The following is a 21278-nucleotide window of genomic DNA, read 5'->3' as shown; positions in this document are numbered from 1 at the left end:
GAAATCTTAATGTGAATATCAAGTGGGACAGATTTATTGCATCAAGGTGACTTAAGGTTTGTGCTACTAGTATATGAATTTACAGTTTGATATGAATTACTGAATTTGGCAGTGTAAAATACAGTATATATAGTATAAATAATGTTTGCTGTATAAAATAGTATAACTAAATTAAATTGTTAAGTTGGTTTTGGAACAATCAGTAAATTCCAGGACTGGGAAGAGAGTCTGAAATTAAAAAGAGCTTGGGGCAAAAATAGAACCAAAATTAATTAAAAGTGCCTAAAGAATTTGAGATGTGGCTGCAAAATAGCTCCTTTAGTTTGTTTTTAATACATATACAATTTCACACAAGTAACAGTGTTGTTTTTCCCAAATATCAGTACGATTGCAAATCTGATTTTATACAATAGTTAAGTTTAGTTAAGTTTCAAACTACGTATAACCGCAATAAATGTATGAATCTGTGTTTTTAAAGTCTGTGTAAAGACAGTAACTCACGATTGAGCCGTGAACCACTGATGCTAATGCTCTGTAGTTATTAGGTGTGTTCGACTTGAAGCAGCGCTACAGAACAATCAGTGTATGACATCAAAATACCGTGAGAGAGATTCGAAAGCATCAGGAGCGTCTGCTCTCTGTAGCTCCCACTGTACTGGGATGTCACACACGGTCGGTCTGCAGCGCTGCTTCAAGTCGAACACACCTCTTATAGTGTTGGGAAAGGGGCCGTGCTCGGTGGCTCGATTGCATCATCGAGTCCTGATTTAGCCCCGCCCAAAAAATCCTGATCACGAAAATGTTGAAAAACTGTTTAATGGTCTAACTTCACAATTAAGTACTACATAGTTCACAGTTTTTGTGACATGTTTCAGCAATGCATTTATAACATTTATAATGTGTTTACAAACAATTCTCAGAATTGACTTTACACGGACTTTAATGAATCGGGTGAGTGAATGATTCAATGACCCATTTATTTTAAAAAAATCTGCTTAATTCACCGAATGACTCATTAAGACTTTTGGGCTGCCTACTGTTTTAATTTCATTTTTAAAACATAATTTTACATTTCCATACTCATAATTTTATATTTAAAACATTAATATCATAAGATTATTTATGCAATTATAAATGCAGTGTAAATGCATTCATGCCACTTCTGGCTTATTAATTATGCATAATTCTGGCTGAATTAAACAGTAAATACAGTGCAATGATGGATTGTGTTGATTCTGATTTAATTTTATAAATAACAGCCCTATAATGTTTTATTATTCTAATTGAATTTATTGATTAAATGTAATATTTATGCATTAATTCATTAATTATGCATTACTTTTACCCCTATAAAAGTAGAAAAAATGTGCCTTGAAAAGTAAATTTCTATCACAGTGACATAAAAGGAAGAGAGGAAAAGTGACTGTTTGTATTCATTATTAAATGTTTACTCCAGTTTTTCTCACTCGACCACAGTTACTACTAACATCAGTTGCTCCATTTGTCAACACTGGTTGGCTAAAAATATCCAAATGGCTAAAATGCTGTCTTCCATGGGCTGCAAGATGTCAAAATATTGCTATGATTATTACTGCCTGGCAGCCATCGCAGGTTATTGTACACACAGAAAATGATAACTAACTGCTTATTTATGTGCACATATGTACTCTAAACTTTTCAATAAATTTGTTGAGTGAATAATTCAACGACTTTTAAGTACAGTAGTGACTTGTTTCATTCCTGAGTTGTTCCTGAGAATTATTCAGTGACATATGTATACATATGATGAAAAGTGTGATTGTCTGAGTGTGTTTTATTTACCTGTATTGGTAGAACTATAAGAGCCACACAGATCATGATGACCACCAGCAGCTGAGAGGGCCAGATCTGAGGTGTAACATCACCAAATCCAACCGTAGAGAAGGTGACAACACAGAAATACAGAGAGTCAAAGAGTGTCAGGTTGTTCCCTGCTCGTTCCAAGTGCTGAATACCACAAATACTGGAAGAGAGAGAGAAAAGGGACTAAGAACAGCTTAAATATGGATTTAAAGGCACAGTTCACCAAGAAATGAAACGTCTGTCATTATTTACTCACCGTCATGCTGTATGATGTTATTTTAAAAGCTTTTTAGAGCATGACAGATGTGGTCACTAGAACCATTGTTTTCTTAATACCTTCTACTTGTGCCCCATGAAAAATGGATATGGTCCATTCGGGAATGGACATGGTGGTGAGTAAATAATCTCTAAATCAACTATTCTTTGAAAGGCTTTTCAGGTGGACAGGTTTGCAGGGATTTGCATGTGTATAGAAAGCCAGTGGGTTTATATCATCATCGGATGGTTTGGAGCAAACTGTGATAAACACGATCCAAAACACAATAACTGTGTGGTGAGTCACGCGCAAAATGACATAATGCGAACCCTGTTTGTGTGTCTGTGTGTGGGTTATCTTTCAGTACAGCCAGTGTGTGTGTGTGTGTCAATTTGCTCGGTGTTCAAAGGCTGGTTGAGTTAACATGCAGCTGTCAGTGGTGAAAAGGTCATTCATTTCTCTCCCTTCTGTTTTACAAATGCACCGCTACCCTGCACATTTAGCACCTCCCTGCTATTTACCTCACGGAACAAGAGAACACACACAACATGGTGTTTAATTAATCAGCACTTTAGAAACATTATCCCGTCAACTACTGACCAGTCACACAGACTGGCCGCCACACCATCGTACTATCTCCCATTCTGCAGTGTACAATGCAAAAAGGCCTTGTACATTTTACGTCTACTTAGAACATTTCTTGCACCAAATGCACAATTTAGTTTTATGCAATCATTTTATGCTCTCTCGCTGACCTACTGTAAATAGTCTGTTTTTGATACAGTACTTTTATAGTATCAGCTATCAAATGTATTCAATATTTTTTCACCTCGTGTCCTTCCAATATGAAATTCTATATTCTAAAGAACACAAAGTCAATGGGGACAAAAATGAATGAAATAAGCCTTCTTTTATTTTCCACACCAAATAAAAACAAAGTCATACAGATAAATATATCAAATGTAAAATATTCTAAAATATAAAATAATAAAATTATTTATATAAAATACAGTTTGGGTCAGTGAGAGATTTATTTTTTTAAAGAAATGAATACTGTAAAACTGTTTTCAGCAAGTAAAATTATTTCTATCTCATGAAGTAAATCCATTTCTATGTCAAATAAATGATATTCTTTTGAACCTTCTATTCAACAAAGAATCCTGTCAAAATGTATCATGGGTGTTACAACAATACGACACAAATAAATTACTTTTTAAAATGAACAAACCATTAACTATGACTTTTGCCTCAATAAACTCCTAATGTGCTGCTTATTAATAGTTAGTAAGGTAGTTGTTAAGTTTGGGTATTGAGTAGGTTTAGGGATGTAGAATATGCAGAATTCTGTGCTTTATATGCTCTAATAAACAGCCAATATATTAATAATAGGCATGCTAATAAGCAACTACAGTGAGGGAAAAAATTATTTGATCCCCTGCTGATTTTGTACGTTTGCCCACTGACAAAGAAACAATCAGTCTATAATTTTAATGGTAGGTTCATTTGAACAGTGAGAGACAGAATAACAACAAAAAAAATCCAGAAAAACGCATTTAAAAAAATATATAAATTGATTTGCATTTTAATGAGTCAAATAAGTATTTGACCCCTTCGCAAAACATGTACACTTAGTATTTGGTCGCAAAACCCTTGTTGGCAATCACAGAGGTCAGACGTTTCTTGTAGTTGGCCACCAGGTTTGCACACATCTCAGGAGGGATTTTGTCCCACTCCTCTTTGCAGATCCTCTCCAAGTCATTAAGGTTTCAAGGCTGATGTTTGGCAACTCGAAACTTCCTCCACAGATTTTCTATGGGATTAAGGTCTGGAGACTGGCTAGGCCACTCCAGGACCTTAATGTGCTTCTTCTTGAGCCACTCCTTTGTTGCCTTAGCCGTGTGTTTTGGGTCATTGTCATGCTGGAATACCCATCCACGACCCATTTTCAATGCCCTGGCCCTGACGGTACATGGCCCGGTCCATCGTCCCTTTGATGCGGTGCAGTTATCCTGTCCCCTTAGCAGAAAAACACCCCCAAAGCATAATGTTTCCACCTCCATGATTGATGGTGGGGATGGTGTTCTTTGGGTCATAGGCAGCATTCCTCCTCCTCCAAACATGGCAGTGAGTTGAGTTGATGCCAAAGAGCTGGATTTTGGTCTCATCTGACCACAACACTTTCACCCAGTTCTCCTCTGAATCATTGGCAAACTTCAGACGGGCCTGTTCTCTGTGCAACTGGCTGTTGGACATCCTGACCGGGAGACCTCAAGCAGTATGCGTCGGCATTAACACATCCAGCACCATCACACTGAACACTGGGGCCCCCCAAGGATGTGTGCTGAGCCCCCTCCTCTTCACTCTGCTGACCTACGACTGCACACCGTCACACAACTCCAACCTCTTCATTAAGTTTGCGGATGACACGACTGTGGTGGGTCTCATTAGCATCAGAGATGAGACAAACTACAGGAGCGAGGTGAGCCGCCTGGCCGGGTGGTGCAGTGACAACAATCTCTCTCTGAATGTGGAGAAGACGAAGGAGATTGTTGTTGACTTCAGGAGAGTACACACTCAGCATGCCCCTCTGACCATCAACGGTGTGACTGTGGAGAGAGTGAGCAGCACCAAGTTCCTGGGTGTGCACATCACAGAGGACCTCTCCTGGACTAACAACACTGTAGCACTGGCCAAGAAAGCACAGCAGCGTCTCTACTTCCTCCGCAAATTGAGAAGAGCCAGAGCCCCGACCCCCATCATGTGCACCTTCTACAGAGGCACCATCGAGAGCATCCTGACTAGCTACATCACTGTGTGGTATGGCGCTTGCAACGCATCCTGCCGCAAGTCACTTCAACGCATAGTGAGAGCAGCTGAGAAGATCGTTGGTGTCTCTCTCCCCTCCCTCCAGGACATTTACAGCACCCGTCTCACCCGCAAAGCCCTCCGCATTGCAGGTGATCCCACCCATCCGACACACAGCTTCTTCAGTCTGCTGCCATCAGGGAGGAGACTGCGGAGTCTCCAGGCGAGGACCAGCAGACTGAAGGACAGCTTCATACATCAGGCTGTCAGGAAGCTGAACTCCCTCCCGTCCTTGCCCCCCCTCCCCTCTTTTACCCCATGCAACACTGAACACTGATACTGCGACCCTCCCCAGGACCTTCCTCCCCCACCCACTTAAAAACTGTGACCACCACCTGTCACTTGTGCAACATTGGACTGATCACTACCTCAATTCTCTGTATGTATGTGCCGTACATGTGGAAGAATTGACAATAAAGTAGACTTGACTTGACTTGACATGTGCTTTCTTGAGCAGGGGGGCCTTGCGGGCGCTGCAGGATTTCAGTCCGTCCTTCACGGTATAGTGTGTTACCAATTGTTTTCTTGGTGACTATGGTCTTAGCTGCCTTGAGATCATTGACAAGATCCTCTCGTGTAGTTCTGGGCTGTTTCCTCACCGTTCCCTTGATCATTGAAACTCCATGAGGTGAGCTCTTGCATGGAGCCCCAGACGGAGGGAGACTGACAGTTATTTGGGGTTTCTTCCATTTGCGAATAATCACACCAACTGTTATCATCTTCTCACCAAGCTGCTTGGCGATGGTGTGGTAGCCCATTCCAGCCTTGTGTAGGTCTACAATCTTGTCCCTGACATCCTTGGACAGCTCTTTGGTCTTGGCCATGGTGGAGGGTTTGGAATATGATTGATTGATTGATTGATTGCTTCTGTGGACAGGTGTCTTTTATACAGGTAACTCTCCCTTTAAGAGAGTGCTCCTAATCTCAGCTCCTTACCTGTATAAAAGACACCTGGGAGCCAGAAATCTTGCTGATTGATAGGGGATCAAATATTTATTTCACTCATTAAAATGCAAATCAATTTATAACTTTTTTTTGGTTGTTATTCTGCCTTTCACTGTTCAAATAAACCTACCATTAAAATTATAGACTGATTATTTCTTTGTCAGTGGGTAAACGTACACAATCAGCAGGGGATCAAATAATTTTTTCCCTCGCTGTAGTTAACAGTGAGAATTGGTCCCTGAACTAACTTGTTACCTTAAATATCAATCCACAACAGTGTTAATTTTGGCAGGCATTTTTTTATTTAGTCTTAGTCTTTATCTTGAGACGAAAATGCTTAATAGTCTTAGTCACATTTTAGTCATTTGAGTCTTTCATAGTTTTAGTCTAGTTTTAGTCGACAAAAAGTCATTGCATTTTTGTCAACTTTTAGCCATTACTTTTAGTTAAACTGCAGTTACCAACATTTATTTTGGTAGCTATTTTATATGTAGTATTCAAACAAAAATAGTCATTAATTCTTCTCTCTTTAGACCAAATCAATTAAGCTTATGAGAAATTTGAATCAAGGATTGAATTTGGAAAAACTGGAATACATTTTCATTTTTTGGTAGATATATAAATTAAACTAATTTTTCAGATACAGTAGGTTTACTTAACAAGTATACATTTATTTAACATCTTTTGATGGTTAACATATATGACAGATAATTAGGAATGCTGTCCATTTAAGACGTAAGGTATGCATGTAATAGCCTACTGACATACATTCCGTTTCACCCACCTGTTTAAGCTCACTTAAACCATAACGGACTGTATTTCCGTGAGATACTCTACATGAGAGACATTTGGACTGCTGTGTGTGTATTTGAGAACTGAGAACTGATCGCGCGCTGTATGAGAACTGAAGAAGTGGAGCGTGTGCGAGAGAGAGCACTTCTATCAGCGCGTTTCCACCTATCGCACCTTCACTAACTTTAAGTTAATCGACAATGAATTGTGACACCTGGGAAAAACGGGACGTCTAGTCACCCACTCCCTAACCCTTCAGGTGCTGAGGCCATTGTTTCAGATCGCTAGTTCGCGTTTTGGTAGCCTATCCGTCCACCGCGGCTGCCATGCAATCGTACCTTATCCAATGACAGAGACGCACATTTTGAAAGACAAGACAGTTAACTTAGCCTATAGGATGTATTTTGAATGTCTGGTAGTCCTCAAATAACATTTTAGTCCCGTCTCGTCTTGTTAATGAAGACGCGCATAAAATTCGTCATAGTTTTTATCCTCAGATATTAGTTTTAGCTCGTCAACGTCTCGTCTTAGTCACAGAAAAAAGGTTCGTTGACGAATATTTTTCTTCGTCGTCTTCGTCGACGAAATTAACACTGATCCACAATATGAGGAAGGAATTTTCTTATTGTAATAAATAAATGTAAGGCCCTGTTTTATTTTTCTCTCACCAGGTGAAGATGAGGCAGAGCAGGGTGCTGATGAGGATGAGCACCTGGTTGAACATGGCGGAGTGTGTTCGCTGAATCGCTCGGTGCAGGTCATTCTGAAAACAACATGAAGGAGGAGAGAAACAGAGATAAAAGAAGGCAGAGATGAGAGACAGTGAGACATTTAATAACAGTACCATTGTGCTTGTACTTATGATAAAAATCCAAAAACAATCATCCAGAGCTCTGGCAAATTTGATAACCAGCAAGCTTTCAGCAGCAGAGGACAGATACAATCAGGAAAATAAGGCATGAAGAGGAAGTGAGATAGAGACTGAGAGGAAAATAAGAGCTTTGTGATGAAAGTGGATACACACTGACACAATTGCTCTGCAAGAAAGGATAGAAGATAGGCTTAATTTCTTACAATCATGTTCTCGAGAGCGTGTTTGGCAAGCCAGCAGTTCAGGAAAACAGGAATGAACAAGTTTCTGAGGGAGGGCAAAATCACCTGATTGAAAAGAACAAAACCTTAATTTCTTTCAATTCAAAGAGTTTTGTGGTACAGCTATAATACACAATACAGTAATTCAGGAGCACTGCTGTGGCGTTGATGAATCTTCATTTGATGAATAAACATTTTAGTTATTTCTAGCGTATGTAAATGATGGAACACGACAGCTTTCTATTGCATTATTCTCACTGAATGCAAGCAACAATAAACATACAGTTCAGTCCACTAATGAATTGCTCAGTTGGTGCTGTTCTTTTTAAATGAATCAGTAAAAGCGGTCAGTAAACAGTTGTCAATCTGAATCATGAACTGAATCAGTCAGTCATCAGCTCAATTTCTCACTCATTCCGCTTGAATTACTCACTTATAAACACTGTTAAAAACTTTATATTAAATTTATTGCAAGTACAATTTTTATCAGTCTATACTAACTATACTGACTGTTTGTGTATGACAATGTGTAGTTAAATATCAGCATTAGGGTTTCAGGGTTTGTTGTAATAATGGTAAATAATACAATTGAATAATAATAATAATAATAATAATAGGTTTTTACTTGTTGGTACAATAAAATTATTATTCTTATTTTTACTACTGCTATTATTCTTTAACAAAATAAACTAATAGTAGAAAAACAGTTTTAAACTACTATTATTACTACTACTACTGCTAATGTCAGAATCTAAATATTTTTTAACTGTCTGTAAAATAAAAGTACTTTTTTACATTACATTATGAAATTATATTATTTCATATTATATTTAGTAAAGTTAACAACAACAACAACATAATAATAATAATGCTATCAGAAACAAAAGAGCTTTTTGTTAAAAGGTTCATAAAAATATGATGTTTATTAAAATTAATTTAGACTAAAAACTATTAATAAGTAGCAAATTAGGAGTTTATTGAGACAAATGTTATAGTTAATAGTTAGTTAACAGTGAGATTAACCCATTGGCTTGTTGTACTCACAGTGATCACGAAAGGAACGGCGCTGATCATCTCCAGAATGAACGGAATGCGCAACACTAGCTCCCAAATGTTGCCCTGGAAACAAGGACACAATTGTAAGGGTCAAGAAACAGTATTGTCTGTGTGATCTCTTAGATTAAAGGATAAAATGCTGCTTTGAGATTAGGTTTGATCCATTGAAAGACACCAGGGTTAAAGGTCACTCTCCTAGCCCCCCTCAGAGATATGTTTCATTTATCGGTTGCAGTTGAGCCTGTGGATGAACGAAGGTGTTAAACGTCTACCATATTTCACAAGCTGGATGTATCTATAGGTCTCACCCATGTGGGCCCTGCGTGGGTGAAGAGGCCTAGATAGTTTGGCAAGAAATCAATGCAGAACAAAAGCGTGAGAGATTTGCTGATGCAGGTTGTGCTCCTTGCATGGGGATTAAGCGAGATGTAGGAGACTCTAAGAGATCCCCTTACTATCGGCGTCTGGAGGACAAACATGCTTCCTGTTTTCTCTATCCACTTAGTCCCTTCAAAACAGCTCAACACAAATGATTGATTGTCATGGGCAAACTCTTCCTCTATTAATCGCTCTCTATTATTGTTGGAAAAAAACGTCTTAGGTTACGTATGTAACCCCAGTTCCTCAAGGGAACGAGACGCTGCATCTGGAGACGCTTTGGGGACGCCTTCAGCGTAACCGGCTCTGAATACAAGTGAAGTCTGTCCAAAGGATGGGCGAGACGTCACGGGCGAGGTGAAGTAATGACCAGCTGGTATAAAAGCATGTGTGGTGAAACCCGCGTCTGCTTATAGAATGAAGCAAGCACTGGCAGGGATGCCGGAAGTGTGGCCTCGAGACGCAGCATCTCGTTCCCTCAAGGAACTGGGGTTACATACGTAACCTAAGACGCTCCTCTTCAGGAACTCGAGCTGCGTCTGGAGACGCTTTGGGGAACGAGATATCCACACTGCCAGACTTACCAATCCCTGCCCAGTGTGTATCCATGCGGAGCACATCTAGGGCAAGAGGACGGAAGAGCCTGGAGTGGCCCGCATGTCCAGACCGTAGAACCTGTCAAAGGTCAGGGGCGTAGACCATCCCGCAGCATTGCAGATGTCCTGTATTGGGACACCTGCGAGGAAGGCCTTGGAGGCCACCACACTCCTAGTGGAATGAGCCTTGACTCCCATCTGTGAGGGGAGGTCAGAGGACTCATAGGCAATGTGAATGGCATCGACAATCCACCGACTGAGGGTCTGCTTTGAAACAGGAAGACCTCTCTTAGGGGGACCATAGCAAATCAGCAGTTGGTCCGCCCTTCTCCACAGGGCAGCTCTGTGGACATATGCGTCCAGTGCTCGCACTGGACACATACAGTTAAGCCTATGCTGGTCAGGCTCCCGAAAGGGAGGAGGACTGAAGGCCTGTAGTATGAAAGGCTGTGGGATGTACCCTGCACGAGGGTACAAAAAGGCTTTGGCCATGCCGGGCGCAAAGTCCAAGTGAGTAGGGGCCACTGACAGGGCCTGCAGATCCCCAACTCTCTTTAGAGAAGAAATAGTCAGAAGAAACACAGTCTTCAGGGTGAGATGGCGATCCAAGATCTCTTCAATAGGCTCGAAGGGAGGCCTACAGAGAGCATCCAACACCACAGCCAGGTCCCAAGGAGAAATCCGGGACCGTACTGGAGGCCTTAGCCTCAGTGCACCATGGAGGAAACGTGTAACTAGGGGGTGTCTACCCACTGACTGTCCACCAAGAGAGGCGTGGTAGGCCGAATTCGCCGCCACAAAGACCTTCAAGGTGGAGTGGGTTAACCCTGTGGAGAGTCGAGCCTGCAGGAACTCCAACACTGTACCAACCGGGCAGTTAACTGGGTCGAGCTGGCGATCTCTGCCCCATGAAGTGAAGAGTCTCCACTTCAGGGCGTACAGTTTCCAAGAACCAAGGTTGTCTCCACATGTCTAAGGCACGTAGGCACCGCCGCGTGACCTTGATCATGCGAAGCGGGTTTCCCCTCAGGGAGAACCCCTTGGTCTTGAGCCACCACTGTAGGGGTCTCATGTACAGCAGGCCAATAGGTATCACGTTGGACGCAGCTGCCATCAGACCCAGCAATCTCTGAAACTGCTTGACAGTGAGTGACTGGCCTTCTTTCACTCTCCTGACCTCCGTGAGGATCAACTCGATCCGAGCAGGAGACATACGTGCCTGTATCGTGGTCGAATCTCACACCACACCAAGATAAGTGGTTCTCTGTAATGGAGAAAGAACACTCTTCTTGGCGTTCAGTCTTAACCCCAACACTTTCATGTGAGTGAGAACAACATCTCGATGTTGAGCCGCCATCCGCTCTGATTGAGCGAGAATCAACCAATCGTCGATGTATACAGATGCCCTGTAGCCACAGCGGAGCTAACGCAGCATCCACACACTTCGTGAAAGTGCGGGGTGAGAGTGCTAGGCCGAAGGGAAAACCCGATACTGGTAAGTGTCAGGGATCTGCAAGAAATGGGACCCAGATGCAAATGAGCGGACAATGGGGGTTTATTGACAAGACGTTGACTAGAAACAGCAGGGAGAGTGAGAAGTGAATCAGTCCAAACAGAGGGGCAGGGCAGACAACACACTACAGGCAGGAGGGATGACCACTGAGCCTGTCCAAGGTGGCAGCGGACTCAAACACGGAGGCAGCAGCTCCAGAGGAAGGCAGAAAGACCTGACTCGTGAGAGTGGAGAGCTGCTTCCAGGTAGTAGGGGTCAGAGGCCAGGGAATCTGGGTAAAGGGCAGGACAGGGCAAAACACGATAACAAACAGGGCAAGACTCAAGACAACACAACGACACAAGACAGACAAAAGAAAATCTAAATCAAAAGAGAAAACAAAACTAGATAAGAATGCACAATTAAAAAAACAAGAACTAGACAAAACAAAAGGAACTGAGGATATAAAATAACAAGATAAGAGATCAAAAATCACTTGAGCAAGATCAAAGGATATACTCTAGGACCAAGAAACAGGTAAACACCAAAACAAACCAGCAAAGACACAAGGGAAAGGAACACAATATAAAGCAGCAGAGCACACGAGGATCAGGTGAACACAATCAAGCAAACAAGGACTAGACAAGGACTAAACAAGGGGGCGTGACCATGGGAAACAGGGAGGTTGGACAATAGGAGCACGTGGCAAACACAAACAGAGACAGAGCCAAAACAAACAAAGAAACATTGAACATGGACAAGCCAGACAAGACTGTCAGGGTAGGATCCTGACAGGTAAGCTTTGCCCCCGAAAGCAAACCTCAGGAACTGAGTGGGACGGATGGAGACATGGAAATATGCATCTTTTAGATCGATCGCGACAAACCAGTCCTAGGACCTGATTTGAGACACGACCTGCTTGAGTGTAAGCATCTTGAACTTCAGTCTGCTGACTGAGCGGTTCAACTGACGCAGATCTAAAATGGGACGCAACCCTCCATCCTTCTTTGGAACTATGAAGTACCGGCTGTAGAACCCGGATTCTCTTTCGTGAGGAGGAACCACCTCGATGGTCTCCTTCCTTAAGTGGGAAGTCGTGGCCTAATGGTTAGAGAGCTGGACTTGTAATCCAAAGGTTGCGGGTTCGAGTCTCCGGCCGGCAGGAATTGTAGGTGGGAGGAGTGAATGTCCAGCGCTCTCTCCACCCTCAATACCACGACTGAGGTGCCCTTGAGCAAGGCACCGAACCCCCAACTGCTCCCCGGGCGCTGCAGCATAAAATGGCTGCCCACTGCTCCGGGTGTATGTTCACGGTGTGTGTGTGTTCACTGCTGTGTGTGTGCACGTTGGATGGGTTAAATGCAGAGCACGAATTCCGAGTATGGGTCACCATACTTGGCTGAATGTCACTTCACTTTCACTACCTCTTGTTCCATTACCAGAGCCTGCTCGGGTCCACCAGAGTGGAATTCACCCCGTTGAATTGAGGCGGACGAGAACCGAACTGGATTCTGTTGCCTTTCTCTACAGTGCGCAGGACCCACTGAGACACATTTGGCAGTAGTTTCCACGCTGCAAAATAGTCTGATAAGGGAACCAGTCTCTCGAGACTGGCTTCTGGTGTAATCAGAGCGGCTAGCTGCTCCAGAGACCCCCGAAGGGGTGGCGAGCATCCCAGTTCCACTACGTTTCCGGGCAGAAGAAACTGGGATATATGCTCGTTGGAGATCGCTGCGCCCTGGAACACCAAACGTGGCAGGGTTGGCCGACCGATTTCCTGAGGGCACTGAGGAGAGACGGACACTGAATACGGCGGTGTATGCCGCTGTTCCCCAGCGGGACCTGCCCTCATAAGTCCTGGGCCATGGGCACCAGGACTGCCTCCGAAGTCTCCTATCGAATCAACTGTCCTCAGACCCCTCATCTTCTAGGAATACTAGACTGGTAGAACCAGAGCCTGCAATGCAGGTCCCAATGAGACACGCTTGGCAGGGGCTCCCAGACCGCCAGGTGCCCACTAAGGGACCCAGTCTCTGGAGACTGGCCTCTGGTGTAATCAGAGTGACTAGTTTGGTATCCTGGAATGGCACACCGGCAGGAGAAAGCCGAACTAGCTGCTCAAGAGACCCCCGAAGGGGTGGCGAGCATCTCAGCTCCGCTACGTTTACGGGCAGAAAAAACTGAGATGTGTGCTCGCTGGAGATCGCTGCACCCTGGAACACCGTACGTGGCAGGGTTGGCAGACCGATCTCCTGAGGGCACTGAGGAGAGACGGGCACCGAGTACCGCGGTGTACACCGTTCTTCCCCAGAGGGGCCGGCCCTCAGAAGTCCTGGGCCATTGGCGGCAGGATGTTTTATCTGAAAACTATCCAGCAAGAATGACGGTCCGCAGATCTGCCTTCTGCTAGAAAGCTATGGCCTGGGAGTGCCACTCTGACGCCAACAATCTGGGGAGTACGAGAAGTGACGCCCCCTAAATGAGGAGCTGGAATATCGGTTGAGGCTGCTACAGCAATATTACATGAGGTAGAATGAATTGTTTTGCCGAAAAGCAAAGGTTAGTAAATGAATGCTATAATAGCATTCATGCTCACACATTGGTTCAGTCTTTTGTGTGGTGAGCTAGTTTTTTTTAAGCAATATAAATATCATGGTTATCGCATTATCGGTTTGGTTTTACAACATGCAAGATAAATATCACTCAGAACAAAATGTTATTGTGTGTAATTTCTAATAGCGCTGTGATTCTGTTGAAGTTAGTGGAAAAGTGTCAAGATATTATTTGATTGTGTGTATTAAGAATGTAACATGCTAGAAATATACAACAATTTAATTAGCCATTTTAATAAAAAAAAAAATTAAATCCTGTGTGCTTAGTTGTATTAAATGTGATCTTGTAGTGTACTTCAAGTCTTAAAAGTATACATTTTATAAACTGTACTTGCAGATAATATAATGTTAATGAAATAAAAGACCACTTGAGTGTGCTTAGAGTGTTTATTAACACACTTAAGTACACTTTTGTCATGCTTTAAAGAAGTACACTTATTTTGATGTGTTGACAATTATTACAATAATTATTATCCCAGGAGAAAGAAAAGTGCACTTTTTTCCATGCACTAATTTAGTACTTAATATACTAAAAATTATTCTTTAGTATGTCTTAAGATAGCACATTTGAGTACACTTAGATGTTCTTAAGACTATCTTAAGAAGTGCTAAAGAATGTATAGTATAAGTAAAAAATTAGTGCATGAAAATAGAGCACTTTAAAAAGCCTTCTGAAGTTCAGCCAAATATATGTTATATAAACTTATACTACAATATATTTAAATTTCAGTGTTAAGTATATTCTTTTAAAGTAGACTTTTTTATTTCCATAATAATTCATCTTTTTGAAGTATGCTAAAATGTAGGGATTTCATTTGCACTATGCTGTCATTGCACAACAGAAAGGAATGGATTTGGTGAAAAATGACTGGTTAGCGACAGTTAGCGCCTGCTGGTAGAAGGTGTAATTAACAAAGCTTGTTTCTTCTCTGACGTTCATTCAAAAGCAGACGTGTTTTCTGACTAAATGAAAGTCAGGCAGGGCTCTTAAAAGCTACAGACCACTTTGAAGCCAAGAGGGTCTCATAGCGTATTAGTGATAAAACCATGGGCACCATGTGTTGTTTGACTCACCTTGTAGCTGAGGTACACCAGCAACATGGTCTCTGAAAAACTGATGAATGCAACAAGCACCTGGAGAGAGGCAAAAATAGACAAACAGAGAGACAAAAAAGGGACATAGATGAGAGAGAAGCAGAGGTTGTGTAGGAAGAAACAGCAGGGCAGCATGTTTCACACTGTCTGAGAATAAATGGCCAAACCGAGGGCAACACAACAATGGCAAATGTGTCTGTGTGTATCTTTCAAACACAGGCACTTTTATGTACCATGGGTTGATTTTTATTAAAGCTAACAGGTTTTTGTTACATGAAGGTCACTAAAAATTTCCTGGAAAATGGAATTCATTTATTTCTGTTACTTTTATTTACAGATTTTATTTTTTACCCAACCACTTTTAAGTTTCCATCTTAAAATCTAAAATGAGACCTCAGTCCAAATGTGACCAACAATTATGAACAAAATTTTAATCATAAATAAATAAAGAAAGAATGAATAAATGAATGAATGAATGAGTAGTAACACTTGAGTAGTGCATAACAATACAATATGATTCCATTTGTTAAACTGCATTAGTTATCATGAACTAAAAATGGAAAATATTTTACAGCATTTATTAATCATAGTTCATGTTAGTTTCAACATTTACTAATACATTCTTAAAATGTATCATTTATAACTTTATAAAATTATTAAAGTTGTATGTTCACATTATTTAACGAAACTGATATGAATGAATTAAATTAAATTATTTATTTAAATTATGAAACGTTAACAAAAATGAATAATTCATAACAAATATGTTGCTCATTGTTAATGATAGTTAATCCACTAAACAATTTTAACTAATGGGACATATTTATTATTAGGGGCCCTATTGTATCTGTATGTTTTTATTTCTTATTCTTCTTCTTCTTCATCAACCCCATGATGTGAGGGTCCATGTCAGTCAGAAAATTATAATCTTTGTGTCTCTGGATTCCTTGGGTTATGCCAAATCAGAGGATGTCAATTGCCAGGATTGGCAGAAACACGTGTCCGCCATTTTGAAATTTGTCATAAATTGCAATATCTTTTAAACCATTGGACATATCTGCACAAAAATCGGTAGGGATCGTGAACACAATGAGAACTACTTCGGCAAACTAGAGCGTGCCTGTACTTTGATTTATGCTAGATAGCTTAGCATGCTAATCGGTTAGCATGCTAATCAGTTGCCATTCATTCTAATGTGACTTTTGAGCTATCAGGTTAACCGTAAGATACGTTAGCATTACGTTAGCTTAGCATGCTAATCTGGCTAAAATGCTAATATCACGCTTTTGTGAGCTCATTCTCACTCCTAAACTTCTCTTCTGGAGCCTGTTGAACGTGCATCATGCCCTTACATCAGACAAGGACAGGAAACAAACCAAAAATGGGCACAAGAGGCAGGAACACATGACACACACGACAGTTCCCTGACAGTTAAAGGTTCTTTGTGGAACCAAAGATGCCAATAATGACAGAATTGTTCTGTGATGTACACGTGCTCAGAATTGTTGGTACCCTTGGTAAATATGATCAAAGAAGGCTGTGAAAATAAATGTGCATTGTTTATTTTAAAAACTCACAAAAATCCAAGCTTTCATTGGCGAATAACAATTTAAAATGGGGGGAAACATCATTATGAAATAAATGTTTTTTTCTAAAATACACGTTGGACACAATTATTGGCACCCCTAGAAATTCTTATGAGTAAAACATCTCAAATATATTCCCATTCATATTCACAATTTTGAGGACACCAGCATGATTATGAACATGAAATTATCCAGCCATGGCTTCCTGTTTCACAGAAATATAAATAGGAGGGAAAACAAAACAAAGGCCAAATTCCCTTAATCATCCATCACAATGAGAAAAACCAAAGAATCTATTTCTGATGTGCAGCAAAAGATAACCGAGCTTCACAAATTAGTGTAGTGGCTTTAAGAAAAGAGCTAGAGCAGTGAAAATTCCCATTTCCACCATCAGGGCAATAATTAAGAATTTCCAATCAACATAAAATGTCATGAATCTGCCTGGAAGAGGACGTGTGTCTATATCGTCCTAATGCATGGTGAGAAGGAGAGTTTGAGTGGCTAAAGACTCTCCAAGGACCACAGCTGGAGAATTGCAGAAAAAGGTTGAGTTTCGGAGTCAGAAAACCTTAAAATAAATGATCAAACAGCACCTACATGACCATATGTTGTTTGGGAGGGCTTCAAGAAAAAAAATCAAGAAAAGAAAATGCTTTCACCAAAAATAAACTCCAGCATATTCAGTTATCAGACATGATTGGAACTTGAAATGGGACTGACTTCTATGGTCAGATGTAACTAGAAATTTAGGGTTTTTAGCAGAAACCTCTCAAGATGGGTTTGGTGAACACAGGGATAAAAAGTACCCCATGTGCACAATGAAATATACTGCTGTATTTTTGATGTTGTGGGCCTATATTTCTGCTGAAGGTCCTGGACATCTTGTTTAGACACATGGCATCATGGATTCTATCAAATACCAACAGATAATAATAATCCAATAATTATTAATCCAATAATCCAAACAAAACCTGAAAAACAACACAAAAATGGGTCACTGAGCACAAAACCAAGCTTCTGCTATGGCCATTCCAGTCCTCTGACCTGAACTCTATAGAAAATGAGTGAGGTGAACTGAAGAGAAGAAGCACCAACATGGAGCTGGGAATCTAAAGGGTCTGGAGTGATTCTGGATGAAGGAATGGTCTCTGATCTCTTGTCAGGTGTTCTCTAACCTCATCAGGCATTATAGGAGAACATTTAGAGCTGTTTAACTGGCAAATGGAGGTTTCAAAAAGTATTGAATAAAAGGGTGCAGTTAATTGTGGCCAATGTGTATTTGAGAAAAACATTTATTTCATAATGATATTTCCCCCGTATTAAATTCTTATTCTCCAATAAAAGGTTAGATTTTTGTGAATATTTTAAATAAAAGATCAAAAGGATTAACAATGCAGATTTATTTCCACAGCCTTCTTTGACTACATTTACCATGGGTACCAACAATTCTGATCACGTGTGTATGTACATCCATCGCTTTAATATTAAATAAAACAGAAAGAGTCTGAAATGTGTTTTTAAAATAGGCCTACCTTTTTAAAACCCCAAAAGTGCCTGTAGAAGAAACCCCTGTGTATGTGATTGTGTGTTAGTGAATGAGAGAAGATTTATTTGTTCTGACCTGAAGAGCCCAGAGTGGCAGAGGCCTGTTCACCCAAATAATGAGGGACCTGATGACAGGAAGCCATTATTTTGATGAAATGAGATAAAGAATGAAAAGAAAATTACAAATTAGAGACGCTCATATCAAGAAGAGTGCTCATAATTGAACACTTTTTTTTTTCTTCGTCACACGTCAAACAAACATACCAATCCCAGAATCCAATCCATTTACAATGGCTGAGCAATAAACAGATTCAAAGTAACATATTTGTTACGAATGAAGAAATCAAAGCTGTGTGGTGTGTATTCTGCATTTAAGTAATGAGCACAGCAGCATTGTGTCAGACATACACCATTAAACGCTTACAGACTACCGCCAGAATTTTTGATGTCTAATACATGGCGAAAACCGAACCGCCTTGTTAAACATGTCACGGAGACTCCTGGTGCAGTGTCCTGAAGTCAATAAATCAATTCTACTGTGGGCATGAGACAAAATGGCCTAACTGTAAACAACACCATACATTTCCATCAAAAATTCAATTGATTTAAATATATATATTGTTTAATTATGAAGAGTGGGATTATAGACCAATCAGATTTAGTTGTGGTCGGGGCTACCCAGTCCACTATTATTTGCATTTTATTTGCAATGAAATGAAAACCTATCATGTTTAAATTTTTTATTAAATGCAATAAGCTAAATAACACACTACAGTTCAAATCAATAAAATCAATGTGCTTTAGTATGTTGGTAAATATATCAAAATAAATGTAGGCCTACTTTTTTAAAGCCTGAAAAAAGATTGTTGAAACAATGATTTAAAATGTACTTCAAAAGTAAAACTTCATTCTTCATTTCTCATGCCAGAGTCAAGAGCCTGGATACTTACCAGTCAAAATGGCTTCTGTTGTGGGCAGAGGCATTCTGTCTGAGACAGCCAGGACTGCAGGGGAAGCAAACACACACAGATAAGAGTTTTTATGCATGGACTATCCAAAGGCACTTCAATCTTCTCCATATTGTTCTTCCAGATCTCACTTTCCCTTCGTCCACCCACACTCTCTCCCCGACACCACATGAACTCTTCTCTGATCTGAAAATAGATCCCACGGTTTTCACTTTTGACCATCCTTCTCCTTGCTGTCATTCACTTGCATCTCTTTGACGTGAGCCCCTCGATAAGCTATTCTTCTTCACTTTGGCAGAAAATAAGTTTTTACTTTTTTTCATTTGCACTCAGAAATGCAACAGAATTTTGACCTGTCTCTTTATCTCTTTGTCTATGTCATCCTTTCAGGGGGAAATCGTGGCCTAATGGTTAGAGAGTCGGACTCGTAATCCAAAGGTTGTGGGTTCGAGTCTCGGGCCGGCAGGGATTGTAGGTGGGGGGAGTGAATGTCCAGCACTCTCTCCACCCTCAATACCACGACTGAGGTGCCCTTGAGGCACCGAACCCCCAACTGCTCCCCGGGCACCGCAGCATAAATGGCTGCCCACTGCTCCGGGTGTGTGTGTGTGTGTGTGTGTGTGTGCTCACTGCTGTGTGTGTGCACGTTGGATGGGTTAAATGCAGAGCACGAATTCCGAGTATGGGTCACCATACTTGGCAGTATGTCACTTCACTTCACACTTCTAGTGAGAGTTGGTGATTTCCAGTGACATGAGTGAAAATCACTGCGGGTCATATGACAAAGTTAAATAAAGATTTGTTCAAACTGACAGTTAGCAATTAGTCACTAGCAATTTGTCATATAACTGTGCTGCTGGAAGGTGTTACCTCTTGACAGCTGTATCCAAATCTACAGGGAGAATAAGGTCACTGTTCATAAAGTTCAGCTCTATTCTAACTTTGCCGGATCACACACAAAAGGTTGCTGTTCCTCAAGAAACAAATTCAACTCTTGGTAAGTCTGACATTAGCATGTTGCTAAGCTAATGACTTAAAACTCTATTACAAAAACTTCCAACACAATTATTGGTTGAAACAATCAATATTAAGATTATGCTATTGATTTAGCAACTTAAATGCTACTTTTCGGTACTTAAGTGCTGTTTATGACTCTTGATGAGTCTAGCTTTAACATGTTGCTAAGCTAAAACAAATACTTCCAACATACAAATACTGTGTGAAATTATCATTATTTTATTAAATGGAGCTATTTTAATTTATATAGCATGTTAAGTAGTACTTTCCAGTAGTATTCTTTACAAAGGTAACTCTGATGAAATATATATAAAAAACAATTAAGATGACAATAATCATGATTAATAATTGTAATTATATTTTTGTGCAAAATAGCCATGATTAACCATTTAAACATTATAGTGCAGCCCTACTGTTGTTGATAATAGACAATGGACTTTTTTGTGATATGGAGGTCTGCATAAGATTGATTTTTCAGTCAGACAAATTCTTTCCCATTCCTGCTAAAAATAAGATATTTATTTGTACTCCTGGCCACAACTTTTACATTTTGTCCCACTCTCGCCTGCAAGATCCTGCTTTCCTGCTTTTTTCACCCGCACGTGCACTCCACAATTTTAAACTTCAGTTGCATTGGGTTCTGCAGATCCCAGATGATCCGCACCTTTAGAACATGGCCAAGACAAAATACCTTTGCTGCCTACTGAAACAACTTTCACATTGAGTGCATGGAACAAAGCTTATATGCTCAGTGCCATGTGGCTGTGTCTCACCAGTCTCTCTCCTCCCGCGGGTCATCTAGCAGGACTCGTACAATGTAGAGCAGGCAGCTCAGAACCTTCAGGAAGAAGTTGAAGAGTCGCACTCTCAAACCTGCAAACAAGAGCGTGAGGCTGTCACCAATCAGCATTACAAAGAGCTTCACGAACAACAGATACATGAAGCAGAGTACTCACGAACAGGACAGGACAGCTAGAAGACAGCACATCAAACGCGCAGAAACAAATACAAGACCAACCAATTACCCAGCACCAGCTCCACAGAGCCACTCACAGGGGTCAACAGCACTTCACTTGAAAGCAAAAACAAACTACCACCTCACAGGACATGGAAAGCCACAATTAGAGCCGCCCTTCGGCCT

The 21278-nt window shown here is 40.8% G+C and overlaps 1 protein-coding gene across 1 annotated transcript in view; it reads right to left on the bottom strand.

The window, feature by feature from the left end:
- kcnt2b (potassium sodium-activated channel subfamily T member 2b) overlaps positions 1-21278 on the bottom strand; it is a gene marked incomplete at both ends in the record, with an annotated part of 134226 nt that overhangs the window by 42813 nt on the left and 70135 nt on the right. Inside the window, 7 exons of the mRNA XM_079415753.1 lie at positions 1822-2002; positions 7369-7463; positions 7775-7858; positions 8837-8911; positions 15001-15060; positions 18229-18277; positions 20911-21010. Coding sequence (XP_079271879.1) covers positions 1822-2002; positions 7369-7463; positions 7775-7858; positions 8837-8911; positions 15001-15060; positions 18229-18277; positions 20911-21010 — 644 coding nt within the window. The remainder of the gene's footprint in view (positions 1-1821; positions 2003-7368; positions 7464-7774; positions 7859-8836; positions 8912-15000; positions 15061-18228; positions 18278-20910; positions 21011-21278) is intronic.

The sequence above is a fragment of the Barbus barbus genome, assembly GCF_936440315.1.
Source record: "Barbus barbus genome assembly, chromosome: 4".
NCBI classification, from domain to species: domain Eukaryota; kingdom Metazoa; phylum Chordata; class Actinopteri; order Cypriniformes; family Cyprinidae; genus Barbus; species Barbus barbus.
The sequence above is the reverse complement of the archived record's forward strand: the minus strand, read 5'-3'. Positions and strand labels throughout refer to the sequence as shown.